Source organism: Patagioenas fasciata, chromosome 2 (genome assembly GCF_037038585.1).
Source record: "Patagioenas fasciata isolate bPatFas1 chromosome 2, bPatFas1.hap1, whole genome shotgun sequence".
Lineage (NCBI taxonomy): Eukaryota > Metazoa > Chordata > Aves > Columbiformes > Columbidae > Patagioenas > Patagioenas fasciata.
The window spans coordinates 996,770-1,023,214 of NC_092521.1; the positions used below are offsets into that span (position 1 = coordinate 996,770).

A 26,445-nucleotide genomic window follows, 5' to 3' on the forward strand; every position below is an offset into this window, starting at 1 on the left:
TCGCGCCTGCAGCCTCCGCGCTCGCGCCTCCGGCCTCACTTTCTCCACTGCTGGGCTCCTGGGTGGGGTCCCCGGAGCCGCTGGAAAAACCCACGGAGGCTCAAGGAGGCCACGCGACTTTCCACGGGCTGGGGGGACGTGGCCGGGCAGCTGCAGCACACCCAGGGCGTGAAGTAGTCGCCTTGGTCGTGCCAGGTCACGCGCTGGGGTGACACTGGGACCAGTCCCGGCCTAGAGGTGACACTGGGACCAGTCCCGCACTGGGGGTGACACTGGAACCAGCTCCGGCACTGGGGGTGACACTGGGACCAGTCCCGCACTGGGGGTGACACTGGGACCCGCTCCAGCGCTGGGGCTGACACTGGGACCAGCTCCAGCACTGGGGGTGACACTGGGACCAGTCCCGCACTGGGGGTGACACTGGGACCAGCTCCAGCGCTGGGGCGCCTGGCGTGGGCGCGGTGCCGCGGTGGGGGTGGGAAGGCTCACCTGAGACCAGCCACTGCCCGCTGGGAGAGACGCTGAGGCACCGCACCAGGCTGCTGTGGCCGCGGTAGATCTGGGAGGGACACGGGAGGCGGGTGAGGGCCCCACACAGCCCCACGGCTCCTCTGTGGGGACGTCCCCGCACTGCCACCAACCCCCTGCGTGACCAAACCCGGGACTCTGCTCTTTTCCTGGGGCCGGTCCCCCGCTCTGCCCCTTGGTGATGGTGCTGAGCCCTGTCCTGCCCCACGCACCGCAGGCCCCGCTCTGCACAGAACAGCCATCGCGGGTGCGGGGACACAGCAGCACAGCTTGGGGACATCCCGCGGCCACGGGTGTGCACATAACCCCCCCGGCTCCGCGCGTCCACTCACCAGCGCCTGGGTGGTCGGGAAGGGCTGCAGGTCCCGCGGCTTCGGCAGCTTGGGGATCAGGTCCTCGGGGTCCACGTTCACCTGCGGGAGGCGGGCGGTGAGCCACAACCGGGGGACGGGATCCGCAGGGACATCCCTGTCCCCGCGCGGGAGCTCTGCTGCGAGCAGGCTCGGGGACAGAGGCCCGTGGCAGCAGCTTGTGCCGCGCAGCATCGCGGTCCCCGGCTGGGTGACGCGAGGACACAGGCAGGAGCGCCCGGAGACCGGTGTGACCCGTCCCCAGGCACAGGAGGAGCCCTCACCCGCATCTTGCGCTGCCGCGGGCAGAGGTAGAGGTCCAGGCAGCGCTCGAAGCGCTCGTGGATGAAGCGCGGGTAGGCGGGCACGGCGCGCAGGCACCGGTGCTGCTGCGGCACGAAGTTCAGCTTCCGCTCGGCCGGCTCCTGCTGCTCCCACGCCAGCTTCTGCGGGACGGAGGGGACAGACCCCGGTCAGCCCGCCTCACACATCCCCCAAGCCCAGTAAGAACCATCCTGGCGCTGGTTTCTCAGCCTGCTCCGGGAGGCACCGCGCTCCACCCCGGCATCCCCGTCTGCCCGGGGGTTCTGCTGCCTGTTTTTCCTCCTCGAGCCCCTGCTCTGGGCTGAACGTGGCTCTGGACGCAGTGTGCCAGGAGAAGCCCCACACCAGGACGCCCTCAGCTTGGAGGCTGTACCCCAGTGTCATGGGGGGGAGGTGACCCCACTTCTGTTTGGCTCCAGGTGCCGAGGAACCTTTGCTTTACTTCTCATTGCAAGGCTCTGACTCACCTCCATGCTACGTGGTCTCTACGGTGCCCTTCCGAGCAACAGCCCTTTCCAGATCCCTCCCCAGCACAGATCCCCTCGGGTCCCCACAACCCCCAGGTCCCCGTGTCCCCCGTGTCCCCCACACCTCCTCCTCACTGAGCAGGTACTCGGGGGGCGGGTTGTAGGACTCCTCGTGCCCAGGCAGCTTCATCTTGGGGGCCGGGACGTGCATCTTGTGGCGGCCCAGGATGGAGTTGGGATCCTCGTGGGCCCAGAGGTCGTAGTAGGTGGGTGTATCATCCTTGGGCTTGCGGGGCTTGATCCAGCCCATCTTGATGGCGTGGACCAGCTTGGAGACCTGCGGGGCGAGGAGAGGCTGGGGCAGGAGCCGCAGGGCTCCATGCGGATGGGGAGCAGCAGGGTGGGACGTGGGGATGGAACCGAAAGCCGCCGAGCGCAGCTTTGCTGCCCTGGGAGCTGCGCAAGCCCAGGGGACTTGGCCCAGGTTTGCGTGTGGACACGAAGCAACGAAGTGGGGTTGGGTGCTCACAGCCGGGACAGCTGGACAGGAGAAGAGTCACCAACCTTCAGCTGGGCTTTGTGCACACAGCCCCTGCCAGGAGCTGTCGGACCCTCACCTTCTCCTTCTCGATGAGGGAGGGGATGAAGCTCCGCTTGTCCGCTGGCCGATTCGTCACCGGGTGGATCATCACCTCGTGGGTGAAGAAGTCAACGGCCGGCTGGGGAAGACACAGACGTGTGTGGCAGCGGCTCCGTCCTCGGGCCACCCAGCGCTCGGAGCAAGCGCAGGGGTGCACCGAGACCCTACCTCGTAGGGGTCGAAGTGGACGTCCCCAAACTGCCCTCTCTGGAGCCGATGCACCAGCTCCACCTGCTCGTCTGTCAGCTTGATGTCTGCGCCCGTCATCTTGTCCTGGACCGTTCGCCTGCGGGGAAATGAAGGGGACAGGGCTAGGGTTGGATGGCAGCGTCTGTCCCCAGTGCTGGGACAAGCGTGGGAGCCCTGGGCTCCAAAACCACACGTCAGGAGTCACACCGGGACACCTCGGGGTCTCCAGCCTCAATTCTACAGCCCGGGGCTCCCAACGCCATACATCAGAAGTCACACATGGAGACCTTGGGGTCTCCAGCCTCAATTCTACAGCCCTGGACTCCCAAAACCACACGTCAGAAGTCACACATGGAGACCTTGGGGTCTCCAGCCTCAATTCTACAGCCCTGGGCTCCCAAAACCACACGTCAGGAGCCACACCGGGGGATCTTGGGGTCTCCAGCCTCAATTCTACAGCCCTGGGCTCCCAAAACCACACGTCAGGAGTCACACCGGGGGATCTCGGGGTCTCCAGCCTCAATTCTACAGCCCAGGGCTCCCAAAACCACACGTCAGGAGTCACACCGGGAGACCTCAGGGTCTCCAGCCTCAATTCTACAGCCCAGGGCAGTCGGGGTGTTTCACGGCTTGTGTGCACGTGTGCGGCCACGTCAAACTGCGCTCACCAGTACTCGGGGTTCTCCATCTTCTCCAGGAACATGTCCAGCTCGTCCTTGTTCCGGATGGGCTTGTAGATCTTCTTGCCGTCCAGGTTGTAGCCGATGTGGGGGAAGTCCTGGTACCACTCCATGGGGATGTTGCCCACCGTGTTGCGAATGTCCTGGAGGGGACAGAGGGAGGAGGAGTGAGGGGATAGCAGGGGACACCGCGCCAAGCCTGTGGTTTGCAGTGAGGATGGCCCAAGCCCTCCAGGGTGGCACGGCACCGGAGAGGGGTGCACCAAGCTGGGGGAGGCCGGGAGGGCAGCAACCGAACCCCAAAGCTGGGGTGAGGGTGCGTTTTGATGGGGGATGAGGCAGAGGAGGGAGCATCGAGGCGAGCGGCGCCCGGGCTCACGTCCCGCAGCGGGACGGGTTTAGCGGCCCCTCCACGGCCGGGCGAGCGGGGCCGCCGGAGCGGGGCCGTGGCTGCGGGCGGCCCAGCACATTCCTGCGGCCGGCCCGCGGACAGCATCACAGTTTCCGCCCGCCGCCTGCCAGCGCTGCTCCCCTGCACGCACGCACCGCGCCGCCCGCCGCCTCTCCTGCTGTCTGTCCTGCTGTCTGTCCCACCGCCGCCTGTCCTGCTGTCTGTCCTGCTGTCTGTCCTGCTGTCTGTCCCACCGCCGCCTGTCCTGCTGTCTGTCCCACTGCCGCCTGTCCTGCTGTCTGTCCTGCTGCCTGTCCCGCCACCTGTCCTGCTGCCTGTCCTGATGTCTGTCCCGCCGCCTGTCCTGCTGTCTGTCCCACCGCCGCCTGTCCTGCTGTCTGTCCCACCGCTGCCTGTCCTGCTGTCTGTCCCACTGCCTGTCCCGCCACCTGTCCTGCTGTCTGTCCCACCGCCACCTGTCCTGCTGTCTGTCCCGCCGTCTGTCCTGTTGTCTGTCCCGCCGCCGTCTGTCCTGGTGTCTGTCCCGCCGCCTGTCCTGCTGTCTGTCCCGCTGCCGCCTGTCCTGCTGTCCCGCCACCGCCTGTCCCACTGACTGTCCCGCTGCCTATCCTGCTGTCTGTCCCACCGCCGCCTGTCCTGCTGTCTGTCCCACCGCCACCTGTCCTGCTGTCTGTCCCGTTGCCTGTCCCGCTGCCTGTCCTGCTGTCTGTCCTGCCACCTGTCCTGCTGTCTGTCCCGCTGCCTTTGCCCTCCCCTTGGCTCAGTGGCCACAGGTGACACAGCGGTGGGACAGGAGCAGCCCCGGTGTCCCCAGGTGCTGGCGGAGGGGACCAGCACACCACGGGCAGGTTTTGGAGACACCACCGGGCTCCACGTCTCGTCCCCAGCGCTGGCAGGGAGTGTGGGGACAGCTGCTCCGGTCCCATCCCCGCTTGCATGGGACACGCCAGGGACACGAGCTGGCCTGACCTGCTGCGGTCCCTGGACCAACAGGGAACGCCGGAGCTGGTTCGCTTCACGAGAGGTCGGGTCAGGAGGCAGCCCTTGGGGGGCTCGGATTCCCTGGCTCCATCCCCCCGCAGGACCCGCTGTCCCAGCACAGGGCTCGGACACCAGGAGAGCCCCTGGAGCTCAGCCAGGAAATCAGGGGGTCCTGCCCAGCCCCCAGGGACCCTCCGGTCTCTCGCGCTGCCCCCGCGTTGCAGAACACAGAGACCCCATCCCCAGCCACAGCCGCAGAGGGACAACGGTGTGCGGGTGACCTGTGCCCCGCACACCCCGCAGTCAGGGGTCACCCTCACCCCGTGGCACCGTCTGGTCCCCATCAACACCCACAAACAGCACAGACCCCCCTGGGGACCAGTGGAGCCAGAGGGAGCCCCACGGCCATGCCGGACCCCCCGTCACCCCCAAGCAGGGTCAGCGCAGGACAAACACAGCCCCTGGGGACCGGGGCAGGAATGTCCCCCTCGGCTTCAGCGAGGACGCTGTCACCGTGTTTGGTTGGTGACTGCATCCTGCTGGGGCACGGTTGAGACCCTGTGGGCTTCCCCGACCACCCGGGACCCTGGGGGCTTCCCAGACCATCTGGGACCCCGGGGGCTTCCCGGACCACCCAGGACCCCAGGGGCTTCCCCAACCAGCTGAGACCCCATGGGCTTCCCAGACCACCCGGGACCCTGGGGGCTTCCCGGACCATCTAGGACCCCTGGGGTTTCCCGGACCATCTGGGACCCCGGGGGCTTCCCGGACCAACCAGGACCCCAGGAGCTTCCCAGACCACCCAGGACCCCAGGGGCTTCCCCAACCGGCTGAGACTCCATGGGCTTCCCAGACCACCCCGGACCCTGGGGGCTTCCCAGACCATGTAGGACCCCTGGGGTTCCCCGGACCACCTGGGACCCTGGGGGCTTCCCGGACCACCTAGGACCCTGGGGGCTTCCCCAACCACCCAGGACTGACCCAACACGGTGCCAGCACCTGCAGGCTGAGCTCCTGGGGCCGCTGCCGTTTGCAGCACGCAGACAGACAGACGTGCAGACAGACAGCAGCCGCTGGGCTGTCGGCTCGGGAAGCCTCATCCCGCGGCTGGCAGCAGCACAGCCGTCACCTGCGAGGTCTCCGGGAGCCCGGCGCAGGCGGCTCTGCTGTCAGCCGTCCCTGGGTGCCATGCTCTGGCACAGCCCCGGGGATGCCGCTGGCCACGGGTGGCTGTGTCACCCGCGCGGTGACAGCGGTGCTGGGGCACAGGAGCTGGCAGCAGCTGCACCCCGCCATGAGGGTGATTCCTGCACAAGGCGGCGGGCATGGGGTCCCCGAGGGGCTGCCAGGCAGAGTCCCCACAGCACGGGGACAGCTCTGTCCCACTGTCCCCTCCTGGAGCTCATAGCGGGCTCCGGCTCTCAGCACCGAGTGTGACACCGACACTCCCAGCAGCACAAAGCAGAGGGGTACGGCCGTCTGTCCGGCTGCAGGCGCTGTGTTTCTAGCAGCACTTGCTCCGGAGCGCGGTGCTGATGTGCTCACACCTCCGCACGGCTCGGTCGCAGGGGTCCGCGCCGGCGCGGCCAGCGGTGCCAGGATCTGGCAGAGCGGGAGTTTGGAGGTGACACAGGTGGCGCTGAGCTGGGAGGGACACAGGGAGGGTCAGGGCAGTCCTGCCCTGTCCCTCGGTGCTGTGAGGTGCCAGAGCCTGGACCAGGCTGCCCGGGGAGGCTGCGGAGCCTCCTGCTCTGGACACACAGCCCCTTCCGACCCGACCGCGCTGTGGTTGGGGATGCAGGCAGAGCGAGATGGGCAGCACGGATGCTGGGTGATGCCACAGGGATGCAAACCTTCTGCGTGTGGTTTTGTGGCCGAGGGGTCGGAGCAGCTCCGCTTTCTCTGCCCGTTCCCCCGTGCGATGCTCTCCTGGCCCTGCTCTGCATGCAGAGGGAGCCGCTCACACGGGGCTGGCTCTGCAGTGCAGGGATCGCAGCTCAGACGCCAGCACTGGGGACACAAACAAGCGCTGCCCGGAGCCCAGAGCCTGGAGCCCAGACTGGGCGTCTCTTCCCGAAGGCCGCGGGGCCGTGCCAGGAGCTGCGTGCTCCGCAGGAATCCCTGGGCAAGGCTCTCGCCAGGAGTGCAGAATGGAGCCCAGCAGGCCTGGAACGCCCTCCTCCAATGCAAACCCTGGCGTCCCGTGGTGGCCGTGGGGGTGCACAGCCCGGCTGTGCGCTGGAGGGGTCCTGGGGACACCCTGTCCCATGCTAGGGGGTCGTGGGGATACCCTGCCCCACGCTAGGGGTTCCTGGGGATACCCTGTCCCATGCTAGGGGGTCGTGGGGATACCCTGCCCCACGCTGGAGGGGTCCTGGGGACACCCTGTCCCATGCTAGTGGGTCCTGGGGATACCCTGCCCCACGCTGGGGGTTCCTGGGGATACCCTGTCCTATGCTGGGGGATCCTGGGGATACCCTGCCCCACGATGGGGCTTCCTGGGGATACCCTGCCCCATGCTGGACCCCAAAGCAGGAGATGCTCAGTGCTGGCCAGATGCCCCATGTACTTGTCCCTGGTGCTTCTGTGCCTGGCACAGACACCCCAGTGACCACTGGGGAGGACACCGGGAGGCCCCGACCGCGCGTCCCCAGCTGGGGCAGGGAGTGAACCCCAAAGCCCCGACGGTGCCCTCGGGTGGATCAGGATGAGGTCTCAGCACTGACAAAATCCCGTGGGGGTGCAGACGCCCGGGGCCACCACGGGAGGATGGCCGGGCTGTGGGATTCATGTCCCCTCAGCGGTGGGACCCACGTTCCCGAATAAGTGGGCTCCACGTCCCCCCAGCAGTGGGCTCCATGTCCCCCCAGCAGCAGGCTCCATGTCCTCCCAGTGGTGGGCTCCATGTACCCCCAGCAGCGGGCTCCACATCCTCCCAGCGGCGGGACCCACATCCCCCCAGCAGTGGGCTCCATGTCCCCCCAGCGATGGGCTCCATGTACCCCCAGCAGTCGGCTCCATGTCCCCCCAGCAGTGGGATCCACGTCGCCCCAGCAGCGGGCTCCACGTCCCATGAGTGGTGGGCTCCATGTCCCCCCAGCAGCGGGCTCCACATCCCCCCAGCGGCGGGACCCACATCCCCCCAGCAGTGGGCTCCATGTCCCCCCAGCAGTGGGCTCCACATCCCCCCAGCAGCCGGCTCCATGTCCCCCCCAGCCCTGCAGCTGGGAGGAAGGAGCAAATTCCTCCCAGATGGAGTCCTTAGCCCGGTAGCCAGAGCCCGGTCCTCCCCTCCGCTCGCCTCCCACCCACCCACGGGGCGCTGCGGCCGCCTCCCGTGTGGGTAACACATCGGTAACACACGGGTACCACGTCGGTAACGCGCTCCGGGCCAGCGCGGCGCGGGGGACTGCCCGTCGCTCAGCCGCACGGCTGGAAGTTGTTCTTGGATGGGCCCTGGGCATTCCTAGACGCGCATTCCTGGCAGCTGGAGAGCCTCGTAGGAAAGATTCTTCTCTTGAAAATATCCGGTCCACGTGGAGGAGAAAGGGGCCGGGGCAAGCTCAGCCCTCCCACCCCCAGCCCGGCGCCCGGGGCTGCGTGCCAGGGGGCGCGGGGGTCCCGTTGGGTGCCCCCCGAGGCGAGTGCAGAGCTGGGGAGGGCTCTGCACCCCTGGGCGCACGTCCCAGAGAGGGGGGTTTAGGGGGTTTGGCACGAGCACCGGGCACCGCTGCGAGGACCAGGGTCTGCGGGCAAGGTGGCTGAAGGAAAAGCACCAGCGGGGGACGGCGGGTCCCAGAGATTGAACCGGGATGATTAAGGGAACTAATGCAGGGCCCAGCGCCATGGCCCAGGGAGCAGGATGAGGGCAGTGGGTGCAGGTAGCGGGTGCAGGTAGCAGGTGCAGGCAGAAGGTGCAGGCAGGGGTGCAGGCAGGGGTGCAGGTAGCAGGTGCAGGCAGGGGGTACAGGTAGTGGGTGAAGGCAGAGGGTGCAGGCAGGGGTGCAGGCAGGGGTGCAGGCAGCGGGTGCAGGTAGAAGGTGCAGGCAGCGGGTGCAGGCAGGGGTGCAGGCAGTGGGTGCAGGCAGTGGGTGCAGGCAGGGGTGCAGGCAGTGGGTGCAGGCAGCGGGTGCAGGTAGAGGTGCAGGCAGCGGGTGCAGGCAGGGGTGCAGGCAGCGGGTGCAGGCAGGGGTGCAGGCAGGGGTGCAGGCAGTGGGTGCAGGCAGCGGGTGCAGGTAGGGGTGCAGGCAGCGGTGCAGGCAGGGGTGCAGGCAGTGGGTGCAGGCAGGGGTGCAGGCAGCAGGTGCAGGTAGAGGGTGCAGGCAGGGGTGCAGGCAGGGGGTGCAGGCAGGGGTGCAGGCAGCAGGTGCAGGCAGGGGGTGCAGGCAGGGGTGCAGGCAGCGGGTGCAGGCAGCGGGTGCAGGCAGGGGTGCAGGCAGCGGGTGCAGGCAGCGGGTGCAGGCAGGGGTGCAGGCAGCGGGTGCAGGCAGGGGTGTAGGCAGCGGGTGCAGGCAGGGGTGCAGGCAGGGGTGCAGGCAGCGGGTGCAGGCAGCGGGTGCAGGCAGGGGTGCAGGCAGCGGGTGCAGGCAGGGGTGTAGGCAGCGGGTGCAGGCAGGGGTGCAGGCAGGGGTGCAGGCAGCGGGTGCAGGCAGCGGGTGCAGGCAGGGGTGCAGGCAGCGGGTGCAGGCAGGGGTGCAGGCAGCGGGTGCAGTCAGTGGGTGCAGGCAGGGGTGCAGGCAGCGGGTGCAGGCAGGGGTGCAGGCAGCACTCTTCTGCACCAGGGCCCTGGCGTCACCGCTGGCAGCCAGGCCACGTTTGCCGGTAATGAAGCCGCATGGGGAATCTCAGCCTCCCCAGCCACGGCTCTGCAGCCGCGGCAGCCCCAGGACAAGGTGGTGGCACCGGGCTCTGCCACCCTGCCAGGGCTGGGGCGCAGGGCCCAAACTGGGGCATCGGGGAAGCTTTTGGGAAGGCAGGAGAGCCGCAGAGCCAAGGGCTGGGAGGCTGCGTCTCCAGCGCCAAATGCCTCTGCTTGTTAAAAGCAGAGCTTTCGGAGCCTGGTGCTCCGGCCTGACCCAGGGTTGAGTGTCTCCTGCCCACAGGGTCGCTCCCATCCCGTTTGGAGCCGGAGGAGCGGGGCCGCAGGGACACGGCCGCGCGTCTCACCGGGAAGGCCAGCGCAGGAAAAGAGCCCGGGGACCGCACTTGGATAGAAGGTGCTAGAGAAAAGCAGGCTCATTAGCGGAGCTAAACGAAAGCAGATGGCTCCGGGAGCCCGGGTTTCCAAAGCACACACGGTGAGCGCCCAGCGCCGTGTGAGATGACAGTGGCTTGGATTTCAGCAGCTGCTGCGACGGCTGATTCACCGCGGCAGCGCACGGCGGAGGTGGAAGGCGCGGTGCGGGGTGACAGCGCCCGAAGGAGCTCCCGCTGGGGACCACACCGCCCAAACGCCGGGAAACCGGCGCTGCCCAGCAATTCCCAGCTCTGCCCAAGTCAAAACGCCGTTCATCAACCCCGCGGGCTGGACGGGGCCGTCCCAGCGGGACCTCGCGCCGCCGCTGCTGCGGGTGGCCGGTCTCCTGTCACCAAAAGCAGCCGTGACACCGCCGACGGCAGGGGGAGAGCAGAATGTGGGGCTCAGCCCGCTTCCCCCGCTCCAGCCCCCAGGCTGCGGGTCTGCAGCCGATCTGCGAGGGGACGGGGCTGCCCTGACAGCCCCCAAGATCCGGGCCCACCATCCGTGCCATGGGGATGCGCTGAGCCAAGAGCCATGCACGGCAAAGCCAGGGCCAGGCCACAGGACTTTGCCCACAATCCCGGGTCTCCTTTGGGCACAGGGAGCCAGGACGGTCCCCGCGGGGTCCCTGCTCGACCGCCAGCCCTGCGTGCCCAGAGGAGGCTGCTCGAGCTCCGGCGCGGGCAGGGGAGCCGGGGGACGCGGGGCAGGTGGCAGAGCCAAGCCTTGCAGCAGGTGCTGGTTTCTGTGCGTCCCGCAGAGGCGGCACCGTTAGGGGACAGGCTATGGGGACAGGTTACGGGGACACCCGCACACACCCGTCACAGTGATAGACACAAACGTTGCTGTTGATACGCGGGGAGGAAGTTAAAGCCAAGTGAAGCAGCAGGCGGGAGCTCCGAGGGCGGCCGGCACGGCAGCGCCGCGAGGGTTAATTCCTCCTGCTCTGCCCCATTAGCAGCAGCAGCAGGAGGAGGAGGAAGAGGATGGATTCGGTCACACTGGGGAAGGCAGAGCGCTCAGGGCTCTGCTGGCCAGGGATGATCCTGAGCAGGAGCCTGGCGCCCTGCTCGAGGGTCACACAGCCCCGGCCCCAGCCCTGTCCAGGGGTCACACAGCCCTGTCCCCAACCCTGTCCTGGGGGTGACACAACCCCGCCTCCAGCCCTGTCCCCAGTGCAACGCAGCCCCATGCCGAGCCCTGTCCTGGAGGTGACACAGCCTTGTCCCCATCCCCGTCCTAGGGGTGACGCAGCCCTGTCCCCAACCCTGTCCTGGGGGTGACACAGCCCTGTCCCCATCCCCGTCCTGGGGGTGACACAGCCCTGTCCCCACCCCTGTCCTAGGGGTGACGCAGCCCTGTCCCCATCCCCGTCCTGGGGGTGACACAGCCCTGTCCCCACCCCTGTCCTAGGGGTGACGCAGCCCTGACACCAACCCTGTCCTGGGGGTGACGCAGCCCTGTCCCCAGTGTAACCCAGTCCCATCGCCAGCTGTGTCCCCAGCCCTGTCCCAGGTGTGACACAGCTCTGCCCCCAGCCCTGTCCCAGGCTCAGGCTGCCCATGAACCCCACGGCATGGGGGCCGGGGGTCCCTCCCTCCCACCCGAACACGCAGGGTCCCCCGGGGACCTCCGGGAGCCGCTTTGCCGGAGCCCACCCAGCGCAGGCAGGCAGGACAGCGCAGCCAGCGTGTGCCGGGCCGGCAGGCGACACGCAGCCCGTCCTCGCCACCCGGCCTCTGTCGGGACCCCCGGCCGAGCCCTGAAGGGTTAAGTCCCCTCGGGGTTCAGGGTGAGCTCAGGTAGGCTGAGCCTGCAGCTCAGCTTTGAGCAGGGCTGGGAGCCGGAGGAGGGGCCTGGCTGACCAGTGCTGCTGCCGCTATAAAACTCCAGCTCCTGCCACACTCCCAGGCTTAAGATGCACATGTGCGGGGAGAGGAAACCGGCGGTGCCTGCCAGCAGCCCTTAACCCTTCTGTGCGCCCAGAGCCAGCGGGGAGCCGGGCCGGGACCCAGCCGGAGCCTGGGGGAGCGGGACGAGCCGGGGCTCCCCGGGGAAGCAGCATGAGCGCCCGGAGCTGAGGGCGCCCGCAGCACGAGGAGCTCGGCAGAGCGCGGTGGTGCCCGGCGCCGCTTCCCTGCTGTCCCCCGGCCGCCCAACATGTCCTTTGCCATGCTGCGCTCGGCCCCCAGCCGGTACCTGTACCCCGAGATCAGCATGCTGTCGGAGGACGAGGAGAACGGCAGCGAGAGCTCCGGCTCCGACGAGAAGCCCTACCACATGGACGCCGACGGCTACGGCATCAAGGCCGGCAAACGCAGGAGCGGCAAGAAACCCAACCGGCTCAGCAGGGAGCCCCGGCAGCGGCACACGGCCAACGCGCGGGAGCGTGACCGCACCAACAGCGTCAACACCGCCTTCACCGCCCTCCGCACGCTCATCCCCACCGAGCCGGCCGACAGGAAGCTCTCCAAGATCGAGACCTTGAGACTGGCCTCCAGCTACATCTCGCACCTGGGGAACGTGCTGCTGGTGGGGGAGGCGTGCGGGGACGGGCAGCCCTGCCACACCACCCCGGCCTTTTACCACCACGGCGGCGGCAGCCCCGCCGCGCGCGACCCCGACAGCTCCCAGCCCAAACAGATCTGCACTTTCTGCCTCAGCAACCAGAGGAAGCTGGTAAGTGGCCGCTCGCGCCGGCCCCGCGGGGCGCTCGGTAGCGGTGGGGACCCCCGGGCGTCCCCAGCCACGGAGGGGTTCGGAGCGCCGCGCCACCCGTTAGGGCTCCGCTGCCACGGGGCCAGCATGAGCCGAGGGGAAAAGGGGCTGCATGGGGGAGATGGAGCTGCTCCGGTGGCTGCATGGACAGGAGCGGGGGGAACACCCGAAACCTGGGGGGAACGCGGCGCCCGCCTTGAGCGCGTCTGGATTTGCTGCCCAAAGCCGCCTCCGAATCCTGCACGCGTTCGCTGCGAGGGAAAGGGAGGGGAGAGGGGGAAACGCTGCGAGGGCGAGAAACGCGTTTTAGGAGCTGGAAATCAGAGGCGCAGGGAAAGTGAAAGTCTGGAAAAAGTCTGGAAAGAGTCTGGAAAGAGTCTGGAAAGAGTCTGGAAAGAGTCTGGAAAGAGTCTGGAAGAGTCCGCGCCTCCCCTCGGCACGGCCCAGGCGGCAAACGGACAGGCGAGAGGGGCTGGGGCGCACGGCTGACTGCGCAGAGTCCCCGGGTTGCGCGGGGTCCTTGAGCTGTGTGGGGTCCCCGGGCTGCGCGGGGTCCTTGAGCTGTGTGGGGTCCCCGGGCTGCGCGGGGTCCTTGGGCTGTGCGGGGTCCCCGGGCTGCACGGGGTCCTTGAGCTGTGTGGGGTCCCCGGGCTGCACGGGGTCCTTGAGCTGTGTGGGGTCCCCGGGCTGCGCGGGGTCCTTGGGCTGTGCGGGGTCCCCGGGCTGCGCGGGGTCCTTGAGCTGTGTGGGGTCCCCGAGCTGCGCGGGGTCCTTGAGCTGCGTGGGGTCCCCGGGCTGCGCGGGGTCCTTGAGCTGCGCGGGGTCCCCGAGCTGCACGGGGTCCCTGGGCTGTGCGGGGTCCCTGGGCTGTGCGGGGTCCCTGGGCTGCGCGGGGTCCCCGGGCTGCGTGGGGTCCCCGGGCTGTGCGGGGTCCCCGAGCTGTGCGGGGTCCCTGGGCTGCGCAAGGTCCCCGGGCTGCTCCATCAGTCCCGGCGATGGCTGTGCCGGCTCTGGCGCCATCCGCGGCCCCGTGTCCCGGTACGGGGGGAGCGGAGGCCAACACCACAGCATGCAGCCCCACTGAGCAGCCCGGCGGACGGCGGGGACCGGCAGCCCTGCCCCACCAGCACTGGGGCCGCGGGACGGCTGGGCCACCAAAGGCTCCCGCTGGTGTGGGATGCTCCGGCAGCCCGGCGCACCCGGTGTCCCTCGCTCCGGGCGTCTCGGGGGCAGGTGGATTAGGATATGAGTGCAGGAGCCGGAATGGGAAAATGCAGCTTGACCCGCAGCTCTGCGGAGGCTCCGGGGCTGTTTGCCCCAGTGCCACTGGATGGGAGAGGGAGCGACGTGCAGGGACAGCAAAGCCTGGGGTGCAGGGACAGCAAACCCTGGGTGCAGGGACAGCAAAGCCTGGGGTGCAGGGACAGCAAAGCCTGGGGTGCAGGGACAGCAAAGCCTGGGGTGCAGGGACAGCAAACCCTGGGTGCAGGGACAACAAACCCTGAGTGCAGGGACAGCAAAGCCTGGGGTGCAGGGACAGCAAAGCCTGGGGTGCAGGGACAGCAAACCCCGAAGTGCAGGGACAACAAACCCTGGGTGCAGGGACAGCAAACCCTGAGTGCAGGGACAGCAAAGCCCGGGGTGCAGGGACAGCAAAGCCTGGGGTGCAGGGACAGCAAACCCTGGGTGCAGGGACAGCAAACCCTGGGTGCAGGGACAGCAAACCCTGGGGTGCAGGGACAGCAAACCCTGGGTGCAGGGACAGCAAACCCTGGGGTGCAGGGACAGCAAACCCTGGGGTGCACGGACAGCAAACCCTGGGTGCAGGGACAGCAAACCCTGGGGTGCAGGGACAGCAAAGCCTGGGTGCAGGGACAGCAAACCCTGGGGTGCAGGGACAGCAAAGCCTGGGTGCAGGGACAGCAAACCCTGGGGTGCAGGGACAGCAAACCCTGAGTGCAGGGACAGCAAAGCCTGGGGTGCAGGGACAGCAAACCCTGAGTGCAGGGACAGCAAAGCCCGGGGTGCAGGGACAGCAAAGCCTGGGGTGCAGGGACAGCAAACCCTGAGTGCAGGGACAACAAACCCTGAGTGCAGGGACAGCAAAGCCTGGGGTGCAGGGACAGCAAACCCTGAGTGCAGGGACAGCAAACCCTGGGTGCAGGGACAGCAAAGCCTGGGGTGCAGGGACAGCAAACCCCGGGTGCAGGGACAGCAAAGTCTGGGGTGCAGGGACAGCAAAGTCTGGGGTGCAGGGACAGCAAAGCCTGGGGTGCAGGGACAGCAAACCCTGAGTGCAGGGACAACAAACCCTGAGTGCAGGGACAGCAAAGTCTGGGGTGCAGGGACAGCAAACCCTGGGGTGCAGGGACAGCAAAGTCTGGGGTGCAGGGACAGCAAACCCTGAGTGCAGGGACAGCAAAGCCTGGGGTGCAGGGACAGCAAACCCTGAGTGCAGGGACAGCAAACCCTGAGTGCAGGGACAGCAAACCCCAAGGTGCAGGGACAGCAAAGCCTGGGGTGCAGGGACAGCAAACCCCAAGGTGCAGGGACAGCAAGCCCCGGGTGCAGGGACAGCTGGGTTTTAAGAACCTGTTGGTCTCGGCACGGCGCAGATGGCGTCTGGCAGGGGTAACGGAGGCAGAGGTGTCGGGACAGCAGCCGGAGCCGTGCGTGCTCGCCCCGTCCTCTGAACCCGTTTCACCCCGAGGAGCAAGGCCCCGAAGAGTGAAAAGTCTTTGTTACGGATTCAAGGCTCATTAAGCGCCGAGCAGCCGGTAAAAGCCGTCACCAGCAAACCCGACAGCTTGAGTGTGTCAGAGCAGGAAAACATGGCCCTGTTAATCCCCTCGCACGTCCTTCCCGGGGCAGAGAGGAGCAGGAACCAGAGCAGGAGCCGGAGCCGGAGCAGGAGCAAGAGCAGGGGCAGGAGCTGGAGCTGGAGCAGGAACAGGAGCAGGAGCAGGGGCAGGGGCAGGAGCAGGAGCCAGAGCAGGAGCCGGAGCCAGAGCAGGGGCAAGAGCAAGAACAGGAGCAGGAGCTGGAGCAGGAGCAGGGGCAGGAGCAGGAGCAGGGGCCGGGGCCGGAGCAGGAGCAGGAACAGGAGTCGGAGCAGGAGCAGGAGCAGGGGCAGGAGCAGGAGCAGGGGCAGGAGCAGGAGCAGGAGCAGGGGCAGAATCAGGAGCAGGAACAGGAGCTGGAGCAGGAGCAGGAGGGAAGGACGGCAGGAGCAGGGGCAGGAGCAGGAGCTGGAGCAGGAGCAGGAGCAGGAGCTGGAGCTGGAGCTGGAGCTGGAGCTGGAGCTGGAGCAGGAGCCAGAGCAGGAGCAGAAGCAGGGGTAGGAGCAGGGGCAGGAGCAGGGGCAGGGGCAGGAGCTGGAGCAGGAGCAGGGGCAGGGGCAGGAGCCGGAGCAGGAGCAGGAGCAGGAGCAGGAGCAGGAGCTGGAGCAGGAGCGGGAGCTGGAGCAGGAGCTGGAACAGGAGCAGGGGCAGGAACAGGAACAGGAGCTGGAGCTGGAGCTGGAGCAGGAGCAGGAGCAGGAGCAGGAGCAGGAGCAGGGGCAGGAACAGGAGCAGGGGCAGGAGCAGGGGCAGGAGCAGGAGGGAAGGACGGCAGGAGCAGAGGCAGGAGCAGGAGCTGGAGCAGGAGCAGGAGCCAGAGCAGGGGCAGGAGCTGGAGCAGGAGCAGGAGCAGGAGGGAAGGATGGCAGGAGCAGGAGCTGGAGCAGGAGCAGGGGCAGGAGCAGGGGCAGGGGCAGGAGCAGGAGCAGGGGCAGGAGCCGGAGCAGGAGCAGGAGCTGGAGCAGGAGCAGGGGCAGGAGCCGGAGCAGGAGCAGGAGCTGGAGCTGGAGCAGGAGCTGGAGGGAAGGACGGCAGGAGCTGGAGCAGGAGCTGGAGCAGGAGCAGGAGGGAAGGGCGGCAGGCGCCTTTGAATCTGCCGGGATTTACACAGCTAAAGCTCAGCCCAGCAAAGACCGAGCGCCTGCCCTGTCTCGGCCGCCGGCTGCAAAGTGCCCCCGCGCCGCAGCAAACGGCTCGGGACGGTGTCATCCCGGGTTCAGAACAGAACTGCAGGTGGGGAAGCTGCTACTGGGCTGAACTGGGAAACTCCCCCGCCTCCCAGTTCCCAGCTGGTTCCGAGGTCGAGCGCTCCGTCTCTCCTGTTGGCATTGCCACTTTGGCAGCAACTCCGACCAATTCCCATCGCTGCCTTTGCACCAATTCGGATAAATGCGCCTCTCCACTTCTGCAGCAGTTCCCATCACCACTTTGCATCAGTTCGGATAAATCCTCCTTGCTACTTTTGCATCAGTTCTGATAAATGCCCATCAGCACTTTTGCATTAGTTCCTATAAACTCCCATCACCACTTTTGCCCGGATCGCCCTAAGCTCCCATCACCACTTTTGCCTGGATCGCCCTAAGCTCCCATCGCCACTTTTGCCCGATTCCAATCGATCCCTGCTGCTGTTTGTGCCTCAGTTTCCCTCGGGGCCACTGGACAAACCCCCCGAGATCGGCTCCTTGGCCGCTGTCAGACTGCAAGATCCTTTGGTTGGGCTGAGCAGCCAGCTAAGCTGAGCTCAAGCTGGGCCGGGGGATGATTGGACCGTGCCTAAGCAGCGCACTTGGTCTGTGCTCGCGATTTTACGGCCAGATAACAACTTGATAGGTTTTATTGCGTGTTAAAGGAGTAAAACAAGCCCTCTTTTATCAGGATGGTGATTTCCATGAATGCGAGGCCGAGCGGCAACGCCAGCGCTGCCGGGACCTCGCCGGGTGGAGGGACCGGACCTGCCCTGGCTCCACGGACCCGTGGCCACCGTCCCCATGGCCACCATCCCCATGGCCAGCGCCACGCGAGGCCACTCGCCTCACCCCCTTCACAAAGCCGAGTTCGCAGAGCTGAGCTCCCAAAGCCGAGTTCCCAGATCCAAGTTCCCAAAGTCGAGTTCCCAAAGCCGAGTTCCCAAAGCCGAGTTCCCAAAGCCGAGTTCCCAAAGCCATGTTCCCAAAGCCGTGTTCCCAAAGCCAAGCTCCCAAAGCCGTGTTCCCAAAGCTGCGTTCCCAAAGCTGTGTTCCCAAAGCCGAGTTCCTAAAGCCGAGTTCGCGGAGCTGAGTTCTCAAAGCCGAGTTCCCAAAGCCATGTTCCCAAAGTCAAGTTCCTAAAGCTGAGTTCCAAAAGCCACATTCCCAAAGCCATGTTCCCAAAGCTGAGCTCCCAAAGCCATGTTCCCAAAGCTGCATTCTAAAAGCTGAGCTCCCAAAGCCGAGTTCCTAAAGCCGAGTTCATGGAGCTGAGTTCTCAAAGCCGTGTTCCCAAAGCCGCATTCCCAAAGCCATGTTCCCAAAGCCATGTTCCCAAAGCTGTGTTCTCAAAGCCGAGTTCCTAAAGCCGAGTTCACGGAGCTGAGTTCTCAAAGCCGAGTTCCCAAAGCCACATTCCCAAAGCCACGTTCCCAAAGCCGAGCTCCCAAAGCCATGTTCCCAAAGTCAAGTTCCCAAAGCCGCATTCTAAAAGCTGAGCTCCCAAAGCCGTGTTCCCAAAGCCGAGTTCCTAAAGCCGAGCTCACGGAGCTGAGTTCTCAAAGTCAAGTTCCCAAAGCCACGTTCCCAAAGCTGTGTTCCCAAAGCTGCATTCCAAAAGCCGAGCTCCCAAAGCTGTGTTCCCAAAGTCGAGTTCACGGAGCTGAGTTCACGGAGCTCAGTTCTCAAAGCCACGTTCCCAAAGCCGAGTTCCCAAAGCCGAGTTCTCAAAGCCGTGTTCCCAAAGCCGCGTTCCCAAAGCCGCGTTCCCAAAGCCATGTTCCCAAAGTCGAGCTCCCAAAGCCGCATTCCCAAAGTCACCTTCCCAAAGCTGAGCTCCCAAAGCCGCATTGCCAAAGCCGAGCTCCCAAAGCTGCATTCCCAAAGCCGCATTCCCGAAGTCGAGCTCCCAATGCCGAGCTCCCAAAGCCATGTTCCCAAAGCCATGTTCCCAAAGCCGTGTTCCCAAAGTCGCCTTCTCAAAGTCGCCTTCCCAAAGCCGCACTCCCAAAGCTGCGTTCCCAAAGCCGCATTCCCAAAGTCGCCTTCCCAAAGCCGAGCTCCCAAAGCCATGTTCCCAAAGCCGCGTTCCCAAAGCCGAGCTCCCAAAGCCGCGTCCCCAAGGCCGAGCCGGAGCCGGGGTGCGCTGCAGCTCCAGCCAGCGACGGGCGCAGCTCCGCGGGGACCCCGTCCCGGGGAAGGAGGCAGAGCCGCTTCCCCCGAGCCGCACACGCACACCCCGCTCCAGGCCGGGCTGGGAGCAGCAGCTTGAGCGTGTCACAACAGGACCTGTCACAACGGGACCTGTCACAACGGGACCTGTCACAACGGGACCTGTCAAAACAAGCCGGCCGTCCCGGCAGCAGCGGCGGCTCTCTCGCCGTGCCGTTCTGCTCACGCGCCACCGTGTCAATTCAGGGCAGCCCTGGCACCGTCTGTCCCTCTGTCACCAGCTCTGCCACCACTTCGCACCCCATGTGTCACGGAGCTTGGCCGAGAGCCGGCCACCCCAGCCCATGGTGAGGGTGTCCAGTGCATGGGGGCACCCCAACCCATGGTGAGGGACACCCCAGTGCATGGGGGACACCCCAACCCATGGTGAGGGACACCCCAGTGCATGGGGGACACCCCAACACATGGTGAGGGACACCCCAGTGCATGGGGGACACCCCAACACATGGTGAGGGACACCCCAGTGCATGGGGACACCCCAGCCCATGGTGAGGGACACCCCAGTGCATGGGGGACACCCCAACACATGGTGAGGGACACCCCAGTGCATGGGGGACACCCCAACCCATGGTGAGGGACACCCCAGTGCATGGGGACACCCCAGCCCATGGTGAGGGACACCCCAGTGCATGGGGGACACCCCAGTCCACGGTGAGGGTGTCCAGTGCATGTGGGACACCCCAGCCCATGGTGAGGGACATCCCAGTGCATGGGGGACACCCCAGTCCACGGTGAGGGTGTCCAGTGCATGTGGGACACCCCAGCCCATGGTGAGGGACACCCCAGTGCATGGGGACACCCCAACACATGGTGAGGGACACCCCAGTGCATGGGGACACCCCAGCCCACAGCTGGTGACACCCCAGCCCATGGGCTCCCCAAAACCTCCGTCCTTCTCCCCCAGTGGCCCCAGACATGCGCAGTCCCCATCCGTGCCGGGAACGCGTCTCCATCCCGAGCCGTGGCTCCGAGGGGGCACCCGATGCCACGGCTTAATGAGAGGACCTCGTTAGTGCTAGAGAGGCAGGAGGTGGCACTGAAGCCCCAGGGGACGGTGTGGGCAGGGTCCAGGTGGCACTGAAGCCCCAGGGGACGATGTGGGCAGGGTCCAGGTGGCACTGAAGCCCCAGGGGACGGTGTGGGCAGGGTCCAGGTGGCACTGAAGCCCCAGGGGACGATGTGGGCAGGGTCCAAGTGGCACTGAAGCCCCAGGGGACGGTGTGGGCAGGGTCCAGGTGGCACTGAAGCCCCAGGGGACGGCGTGGGCAGGGTCCAGGTGCCACCTGGTCCCCAGGAAGGCAAGAGCACCAGGGAAGGCGGCAGGTGAGCGTTTGCCATCACAAACGGCACCAACGGCGTGAGCAGAGGCTTTTCCTAGCGAGGGGTCACCGTAGAGAGCTGGGGTGGGATTTTGGGGGTCACCGGGTGCTGTGGGCACCCCAAGGCACAGCCCAACAGGTCAAGCTTCGCCTTGCGCCAGCCAAGCGGCACCGTGGGCAAAGGGGCTTGTCCGGGTTGGTGTGGCGTGACTCAGCTCCCCTTGCACCCAGGGACATCCCCGTATGGGGTTGAAAATCCACCATCTCCCTGGAAAGATGCAGCTTTAAACTCCCTCGTGTGGGCGTCTCAGCGCCGGAGCAAGGCCGAGCTCAGCCAACGCGGCTGTGCCGGCTTGGGCCAGTTCCCCAATGCCAAAAACCAGCATGGGGATGAGCCCTTGGGTGATGCCACAGTTGAGATGTGAGGAGCACCCCGTGTGCCACAGACAGGACAGGATGGGATGGGACCGGCGTTGCTGGGGATCACTCCTGTAAGCGAGCGCTGGGAGAGGGGACCCAGGGCCACGGCGCCCGGTCACCCCATCCCCGCCAGCCCGCTGTCCTTCTCCAGGTTTAGCTTTCTGTGCCACCCTCCCCGCCTGGTGCGGAGAACCAGGACGTTTCTCATCCGGTGACCGAATGGGCTGCGGAGCTGTGGGGAGCAGCGGCGGCTCGGGGCAGCTCGCAGACGCCTGCGCCGCGGCTGGACCGGGCTCTTTTAAACGCCAAACAGTCCAAACGTGGGGCTGGGGACCCTGGCAGGACCCTCTGTGTGCCAGCGGCCCACGGAGCGCTCGTCCCCACGGAGCGCTCGTCCCCACGGAGCGCTCGTCCCCACGGAGCGTTTGTCCCCACGGAGTGCTCGTCCCCACGGAGCGTTTGTCCCCACGGAGCGTTTGTCCCCACGGAGCGCTTGTCCCCACGGAGCGTTTGTCCCCACGGAGTGCTCGTCCCCACGGAGCGCTCGTCCCCACGGAGCGTTTGTCCCCACGGAGCGCTCGTCCCCACGGAGCGTTTGTCCCCACGGAGTGCTCGTCCCCACGGAGCGCTCGTCCCCACGGAGCGTTTGTCCCCACGGAGCGCTCGTCCCCAGCGCCTGCGTGGTGCAGAGCTGGAGAGGACCTGGGGGACATGAGACGAGAGGCGCTTGTGTCACCCCGAGCAGCAAGCGCTGGGGCTGCTCACTGGTTAAAGGGACAAGGGACAAGTGTCCACTGCTGTGGCAAGTGCGGCGGTGTCCCGGCGGGTCCCACTGCCACCGCCATGGGTGGGCAGGGGGACAGAGCCACGTGCCACGAGCTGGTCCCGCTCCCCATGTCCCCACCCCAGGTTTGATGCTCCTGGAGAGGAACAGGCACATGGGACAAGGGCAGGAGCACCTTCTAGAGCACCCCTGGTCCCGGCACAGATAACGGCGGCACAGCGCGGCGCTGGAGCACGGCAAGCAGGGACGGGAGGACGGGACCCTCGGGAAGGGACAACATGGCCTGGGGGTCCGGGTGGGGACCTGTGGGGTTTGGTGACAGGGCTGGGGCTGCTGAGGAGCCCGGCCAGCGCCATCGGGGTCACAACGGGACGGCCGTGGGTGCGGGAGGGGATGGGTCACCAGGGGTTTCATTGCAGGGACCTCGTGTGGCACCTGGGCTCTGGGATGTCACCGGCTCCGTCCCTCGGGAGGGAGAACGCGGGCACAGGGTTTTGGTTCAACACACAGGGAGGAACTCGCAGCCTTCGGCCTCGGCCCAGGCACAGCACGGGGAGCCGGGGAGCTCGTGTCCTTGTCACAACAGCCGTCCCCATCTCCGTGTCCCTCCCGCCGCGACGCACAGCAGGGTCCCCCTGTCAGCCGGCCCACGGGACAGCCCAGGCTTGGTGTCTGGACCCGGTTGTGGGTTTAGCGCCAAACGCCTGTAATTTGGGTCGGTGCCGGTGCCGGGGAGCCGAGAGCGGGCGGCGAGCTGCCCGGGGAGCTCAGCGTCCCCTGCGCCGTCCCCCGCTCCCCCCGCCGTATCTCCGAGATGCGACGGCTCCGCGGCCCCGTAATTTACTGTTCCTGCTGCACTTAATGGCAGCGGAAAGGCAAGGTGATAGGGGAAAAAATATGAGGCGGGATTTTCCGAATCCCCATTTCCTCTCCAGACAGCACAAGAACTCCTGGGGCCTGAACATCTGGGAAATTTAATTTTACCGTTCCTGAGCTGAACTCCCCTTCCCCTCCCCTCCCACCCCCGGTAACAAAGGAGGAGGCAGCGCAGGGGCCGCACGTGCAATGGGGGAGGCTGAGCCGCCGACAGCCCCGGCACGGCCACGCTGGCAGGGGACGGGGCAGCGGGCACGCTGGAAACGGCACCAACGCTCGGTCACGGGCGGAGGGACCGGCACCCAGCCTGGTTAAACCCCGTGTGGCCACGGTGCCATCAAACTGGGCAGGACGTCACCAGCTGGCTGGGGATGGGGTGGTGCTGGGGGTGGTAGTGGTGGCAGTGACTGTGCTGGGGGTGGGAATGCTGGTGGTGGTGGTGGCAGTGGTGGTGGTGGTGGCAGTGATGATGGCAGTGATGGTGCTGGGGGTGGGAATGCTGGTGGTGGTGGTGGTGGCAGTGATGGTGCTGGGGGTGGCAGTGATGATGGCAGTGATGGTGCTGGGGGTGGGAATGCTGGTGGCGGTGGTGGCGGTGGTGGTGGTGGCAGTGGTGGTGGTGGCAGTGGTGGTGGTGGTGGCAGTGATGATGGCAGCGATGGTGCTGGGGGTGGGAATGCTGGTGGTGGTGATGGCAGTGGTGGTGGTGGTGGCAGTGATGATGGCAGTGATGGTGCTGGGGGTGGGAATGCTGGTGGCGGTGATGGTGGTGGCAGTGGTGATGGTGGTGGCAGTGATGATGGCAGTGATGGTGCTGGGGGTGGCAGCAATGATGGCAGTGGTGGTAGCAATGGTGGTACTGGAAGCAGTGGCGGTGCTGGTAGTGGCAATGGTGGTGACAGTGATGGTGCTGGTGGTATCAGTGATGGTGACAGTGGTGGTGCTGGTGGCAGTGGTGGTGACAGTGGTGGTGCTGGTGGCAGTGGCAGTACTGGTGGCAGCGATGGTGACAGTGGTGGTGCTGGTGACAGCGGTGGTGCTGGTGACAGTGGCAGTGCTGGTGGCAGCGATGGTGACAGTGGTGGTGCTGGTGGCAGTGGCAGTACTTGTGGCAGTGGTGGTGCTAGTGACAGTGGTGGTGCTGGTGACAGTGGCAGTGCTGGTGGCAGCGATGGTGACAGTGGTGGTGCTGGTGGCAGTGCTGGTGACAGTGGCAGTGCTGGTGGCAGCAATGGTGACAGTGGTGGTGCTGGTGACAGTGGCAGTGCTGGTGACAGTGGCAGTGCTGGTGGCAGTGCTGGTGACAGCAGTGGTGCTGGTGGCAGTGCTGGTGACAGTAGTCGTGCTGGTGGCAGTGCTGGTGACAGTGGCAGTGCTGGTGGGGGGACGTTTCTGGAACCCGGGGTACTGAGCCCGGCTCCAAGCCGGGCTGTCACCGAGGGGCTGGCCGGGAGGACGCTGCGGTGGCCCCGGCGGGTCCCGCGGTGGTGAGCAGAGGGACAGGGCCGGCTCGGGGCTCTCAGAGCCCAGCGGGCCATGGGAAGGTCCCCGCGGCAGGACCGGGGCTGCAGGAGCAGAGGGCTCTGAACCGGCCCAACAGCCCCAGCGTGGCGGGGCCCGTCGGGCTCGGTGGCGGCGGCACCGGTGCCGCGGTGGGGAATGGCACGGCGGGAGGGCAGGGAGGAGGCTCTGCTGGAGCAGCGCTCTGGGACACACGGAGCTCCCGCTCCTGCAGCCCCTCCTGACCCCCCGAGGGATGCAGAGGATGGCGATGACGATGACAATGACAGTGACACCTCGGGGAAGCTGCCCCGCTCTCCTGCCCGGCACCGGGAGCGCGGGAGGCTACGGGCTGAGCTCCCGGCCCCGCTGGTTTGGTAACTCGGCTTCTCCTCCTCTCTGCAGAGCAAAGACCGAGACAGGAAGACGGCGATTCGGAGCTAGACAGACGGTCACGGCGCTGGGGAAGGAGGAGCAGAAGGAGGAAGGATGGAAGAGCCACACACACCAAACCACAGCCACGGACACTCCTGCCTTCACCCTGCTGCTGGGGAGAGCGGCACGGTGACACCCCGGGGACCTCACGCGACCTGGGCGCACGGCTTGGGGGCCAGGACGGACACGGGGACGGCGGGAGCGCTGGCTGCGCAGGGACGCTCCGCAATGGCACCGCAGCCGCTGCCCGGCCAGCCAAAGGGACCAGGGACCCGCTCCGCTGCCTGGGGACACCGCGCACTCCACTGTCTGGGGACAACGCACACCCCTGGTGTCTGGGGACACTGTGCACCCCGGTGTTTGGGGACACTGTGCACCCCGCTGTCTGGGGACACCATGCACTCCGGTGTTTGGGGACACCGTGCACCCTGGTGTCTGGGGACACCACGCACCCCACTGTCTGGGGACACCGCGCACCCCTGGTGTCTGGGGACACCGTGCACCCTGGTGTCTGGGGACACCGTGCACCCCGGTGTTTGGGGACACCGTGCACCCCAGTGTTTGGGGATACCATGCACCCCCGCTGTCTGGGGACACCGCGCACCCCCGGTGTCTGGGGACACCGTGCACCCCGTTCCGTGGCGGACTCAAGCGGCACCGGTGGCACCTCATCCGGGGACACTCGGCTCTCCCCGTCCCCTCCAGCGTGGAGCCGCTCCGTGCCCTCAACCCGGAGTCCTGGGGTGCTGCAGTTGTTGCGTTTGATCAATACATGCTGGTGTTTCATGTCATTGATATGATAATATAAAGCCTGAGCGATTTGTATAATTAAAAGCGACTATGGTTGAAACTCATGGCAGGAACTCCTTCCCCCCCCGAGCCCCCGCACAATAAAGCGCTGGTTCCACCCGCACCCTCGCCAGATTTAGGCCCGGATGCGGCCGCAGGTCGTGCTCCGCTCCCCCTTTGGGATGAACCCTACGTGGTGGGGTGAGCACCGACCCCCTGCGCCGCGTCCCCGGCACAAAACCAGGGACCCGCTGCGGCTGAGCTGGGCTCCTGGGGAAATAAATCACGGGCAGCGCGGCACCGGCATCGCCAGCGCGGGGGAACGCTCCTTGTATCCCCAAAACGCCGTCCCGAGGTTATAAAAGTGTGAAATGGAGGGAAGGGTGAGCTCAGGGCCCTGGGGCTGCTCAGAGCGGTCACAGGCGCCCCCCAAAAAGCACCAAGAGTGTCGTGGTTTGAGCTGAGCCAGCGATCGAACCCAGCAGGGCTCGCTCAGCACCCTGAAAGGGCACAGAAGCAAACGGGGAGAAACCTGTGGATTGAGATAAAACCCGTTTAATACAATAACGAAATAATACTAATATATTACTGCTACTACTGTATATAAAATGGAAAATAGAATATAAAATAAAAGATAGGCAGTGCTGTTCTTCACAGGGTCCGTCTGCAGGGAGCAGCCCGGCCCAGGATGAGACCCCAGGTCCCAGCAGCCGACCCGGGGACAGAAGAGGGAAAAAGGCACAAAAAGGCCCAAAGGCTTCTGCAAAACAGCAAAAGCTGAACCCAAGGAAGCCCCGACGGGAACTGCACCGAAGCGGAGCTGAACCACCACGGTCCCCGGCCGAAAACCCGACTCTCGTTATATCCGAAGGCGGACGGTAACGGCACGGAACGTCCCCATTGCTCAGCGGGTGTCAGGGGGCTCTGTCCCACCCGTGTGTCCCACCCGGAGCTCAGAGAAGCCTCGGGCTCCCAGACAACGACCACAACACGAATGGTTTGTTCCCACTCAAAAGCACTTGGAGAAAAGCGCTGTCTGTCCGGGGCGTTATCTTCCCGGCCTCAAACCCAACGCAACCCCGAGCCTGCTGGGTGTGAAAAGTTTCTAAGCGCAGGGAGAAAATCAACTCGAGATCAGCTAAACCAGAACTAAAGGCCTTTGCTGCGAGGGCTGCGGAGGGGCCGGGGCAATGGGGGACAGGGCTGGGGCGCAGGGTCCCCTCGCTCTGCACGGTGCTGATGCCAAGGGGTCCCGAGGTGGCTCGGGGACGAGTGACACGTTCGGAGTGACCCATCCTGTGCTCGGTGGAGCCCGGCGGGCGCGGGGCCTGCGGTGGCACCCGGACTTGATGGACATGGAAATGTTGTATTTTTAATTGCAATCGGAGCGGTTCCAAACTGCAGAAAGAGGTTTGGAAGGCTCCTGCCCCTCGGGAGGACGCAAAGCAAGCGCAGGGATGGATGGATCCCGCTGCAATGAAGTTTGGAGGCGCCGGGAGGAAAACGGCCGTGCGGTGCAGTCCCTTGGAGTCCTGCGG

General features: G+C 66.2%; 3 protein-coding genes across 3 annotated transcripts in view; 1 reads left to right on the plus strand and 2 right to left on the minus strand.

Annotated features, from left to right (window-relative positions):
• Nucleotides 1–26,445, minus strand: part of BOP1 (BOP1 ribosomal biogenesis factor) — a 74,741-nt gene that overhangs the window by 3,197 nt on the left and 45,099 nt on the right. The window contains exons 4-10 of the mRNA XM_065830184.2: nucleotides 3,167–3,321; nucleotides 2,478–2,595; nucleotides 2,287–2,388; nucleotides 1,794–2,006; nucleotides 1,163–1,324; nucleotides 861–941; nucleotides 490–559 (exon numbers count right to left, since the gene is read on the minus strand). Coding sequence (XP_065686256.1) covers nucleotides 490–559; nucleotides 861–941; nucleotides 1,163–1,324; nucleotides 1,794–2,006; nucleotides 2,287–2,388; nucleotides 2,478–2,595; nucleotides 3,167–3,321 — 901 coding nt within the window. The remainder of the gene's footprint in view (nucleotides 1–489; nucleotides 560–860; nucleotides 942–1,162; nucleotides 1,325–1,793; nucleotides 2,007–2,286; nucleotides 2,389–2,477; nucleotides 2,596–3,166; nucleotides 3,322–26,445) is intronic.
• Nucleotides 11,719–24,987, plus strand: SCX (scleraxis bHLH transcription factor). Its single transcript, XM_065830199.2, has 2 exons — nucleotides 11,719–12,489; nucleotides 24,089–24,987. The coding sequence occupies exons 1-2, from the start codon at nucleotides 11,971–11,973 to the stop codon at nucleotides 24,125–24,127; spliced, it is 558 nt and encodes a 185-aa protein (XP_065686271.1). The 5' UTR covers nucleotides 11,719–11,970; the 3' UTR covers nucleotides 24,128–24,987.
• Nucleotides 22,347–23,721, minus strand: LOC139827469 (uncharacterized). The gene is made up of 2 exons (XM_071805550.1): nucleotides 23,620–23,721; nucleotides 22,347–23,575 (listed from the first exon to the last, which is right to left on the minus strand). Exons 1-2 carry the CDS (start codon nucleotides 23,719–23,721, stop codon nucleotides 22,538–22,540), a joined length of 1,140 nt encoding a protein of 379 aa, XP_071661651.1. The 3' UTR covers nucleotides 22,347–22,537.

Bases quoted from the DNA above. Each gene is read 5' to 3' on its own strand.
- SCX (XM_065830199.2), top strand. From the start codon at position 11,971: ATGTCCTTTGCCATGCTGCGCTCGGCCCCCAGCCGGTACCTGTACCCC. The intron at 12,490-24,088 runs GTAAGTGGCCGC...TCCTCTCTGCAG, and splicing joins TCAGCAACCAGAGGAAGCTG to AGCAAAGACCGAGACAGGAA.
- LOC139827469 (XM_071805550.1), bottom strand. From the start codon at position 23,721: ATGGCCCGCTGGGCTCTGAGAGCCCCGAGCCGGCCCTGTCCCTCTGCT. The intron at 23,576-23,619 runs GTGACAGCCCGG...CCCGGGTTCCAG, and splicing joins TCCTCCCGGCCAGCCCCTCG to AAACGTCCCCCCACCAGCAC.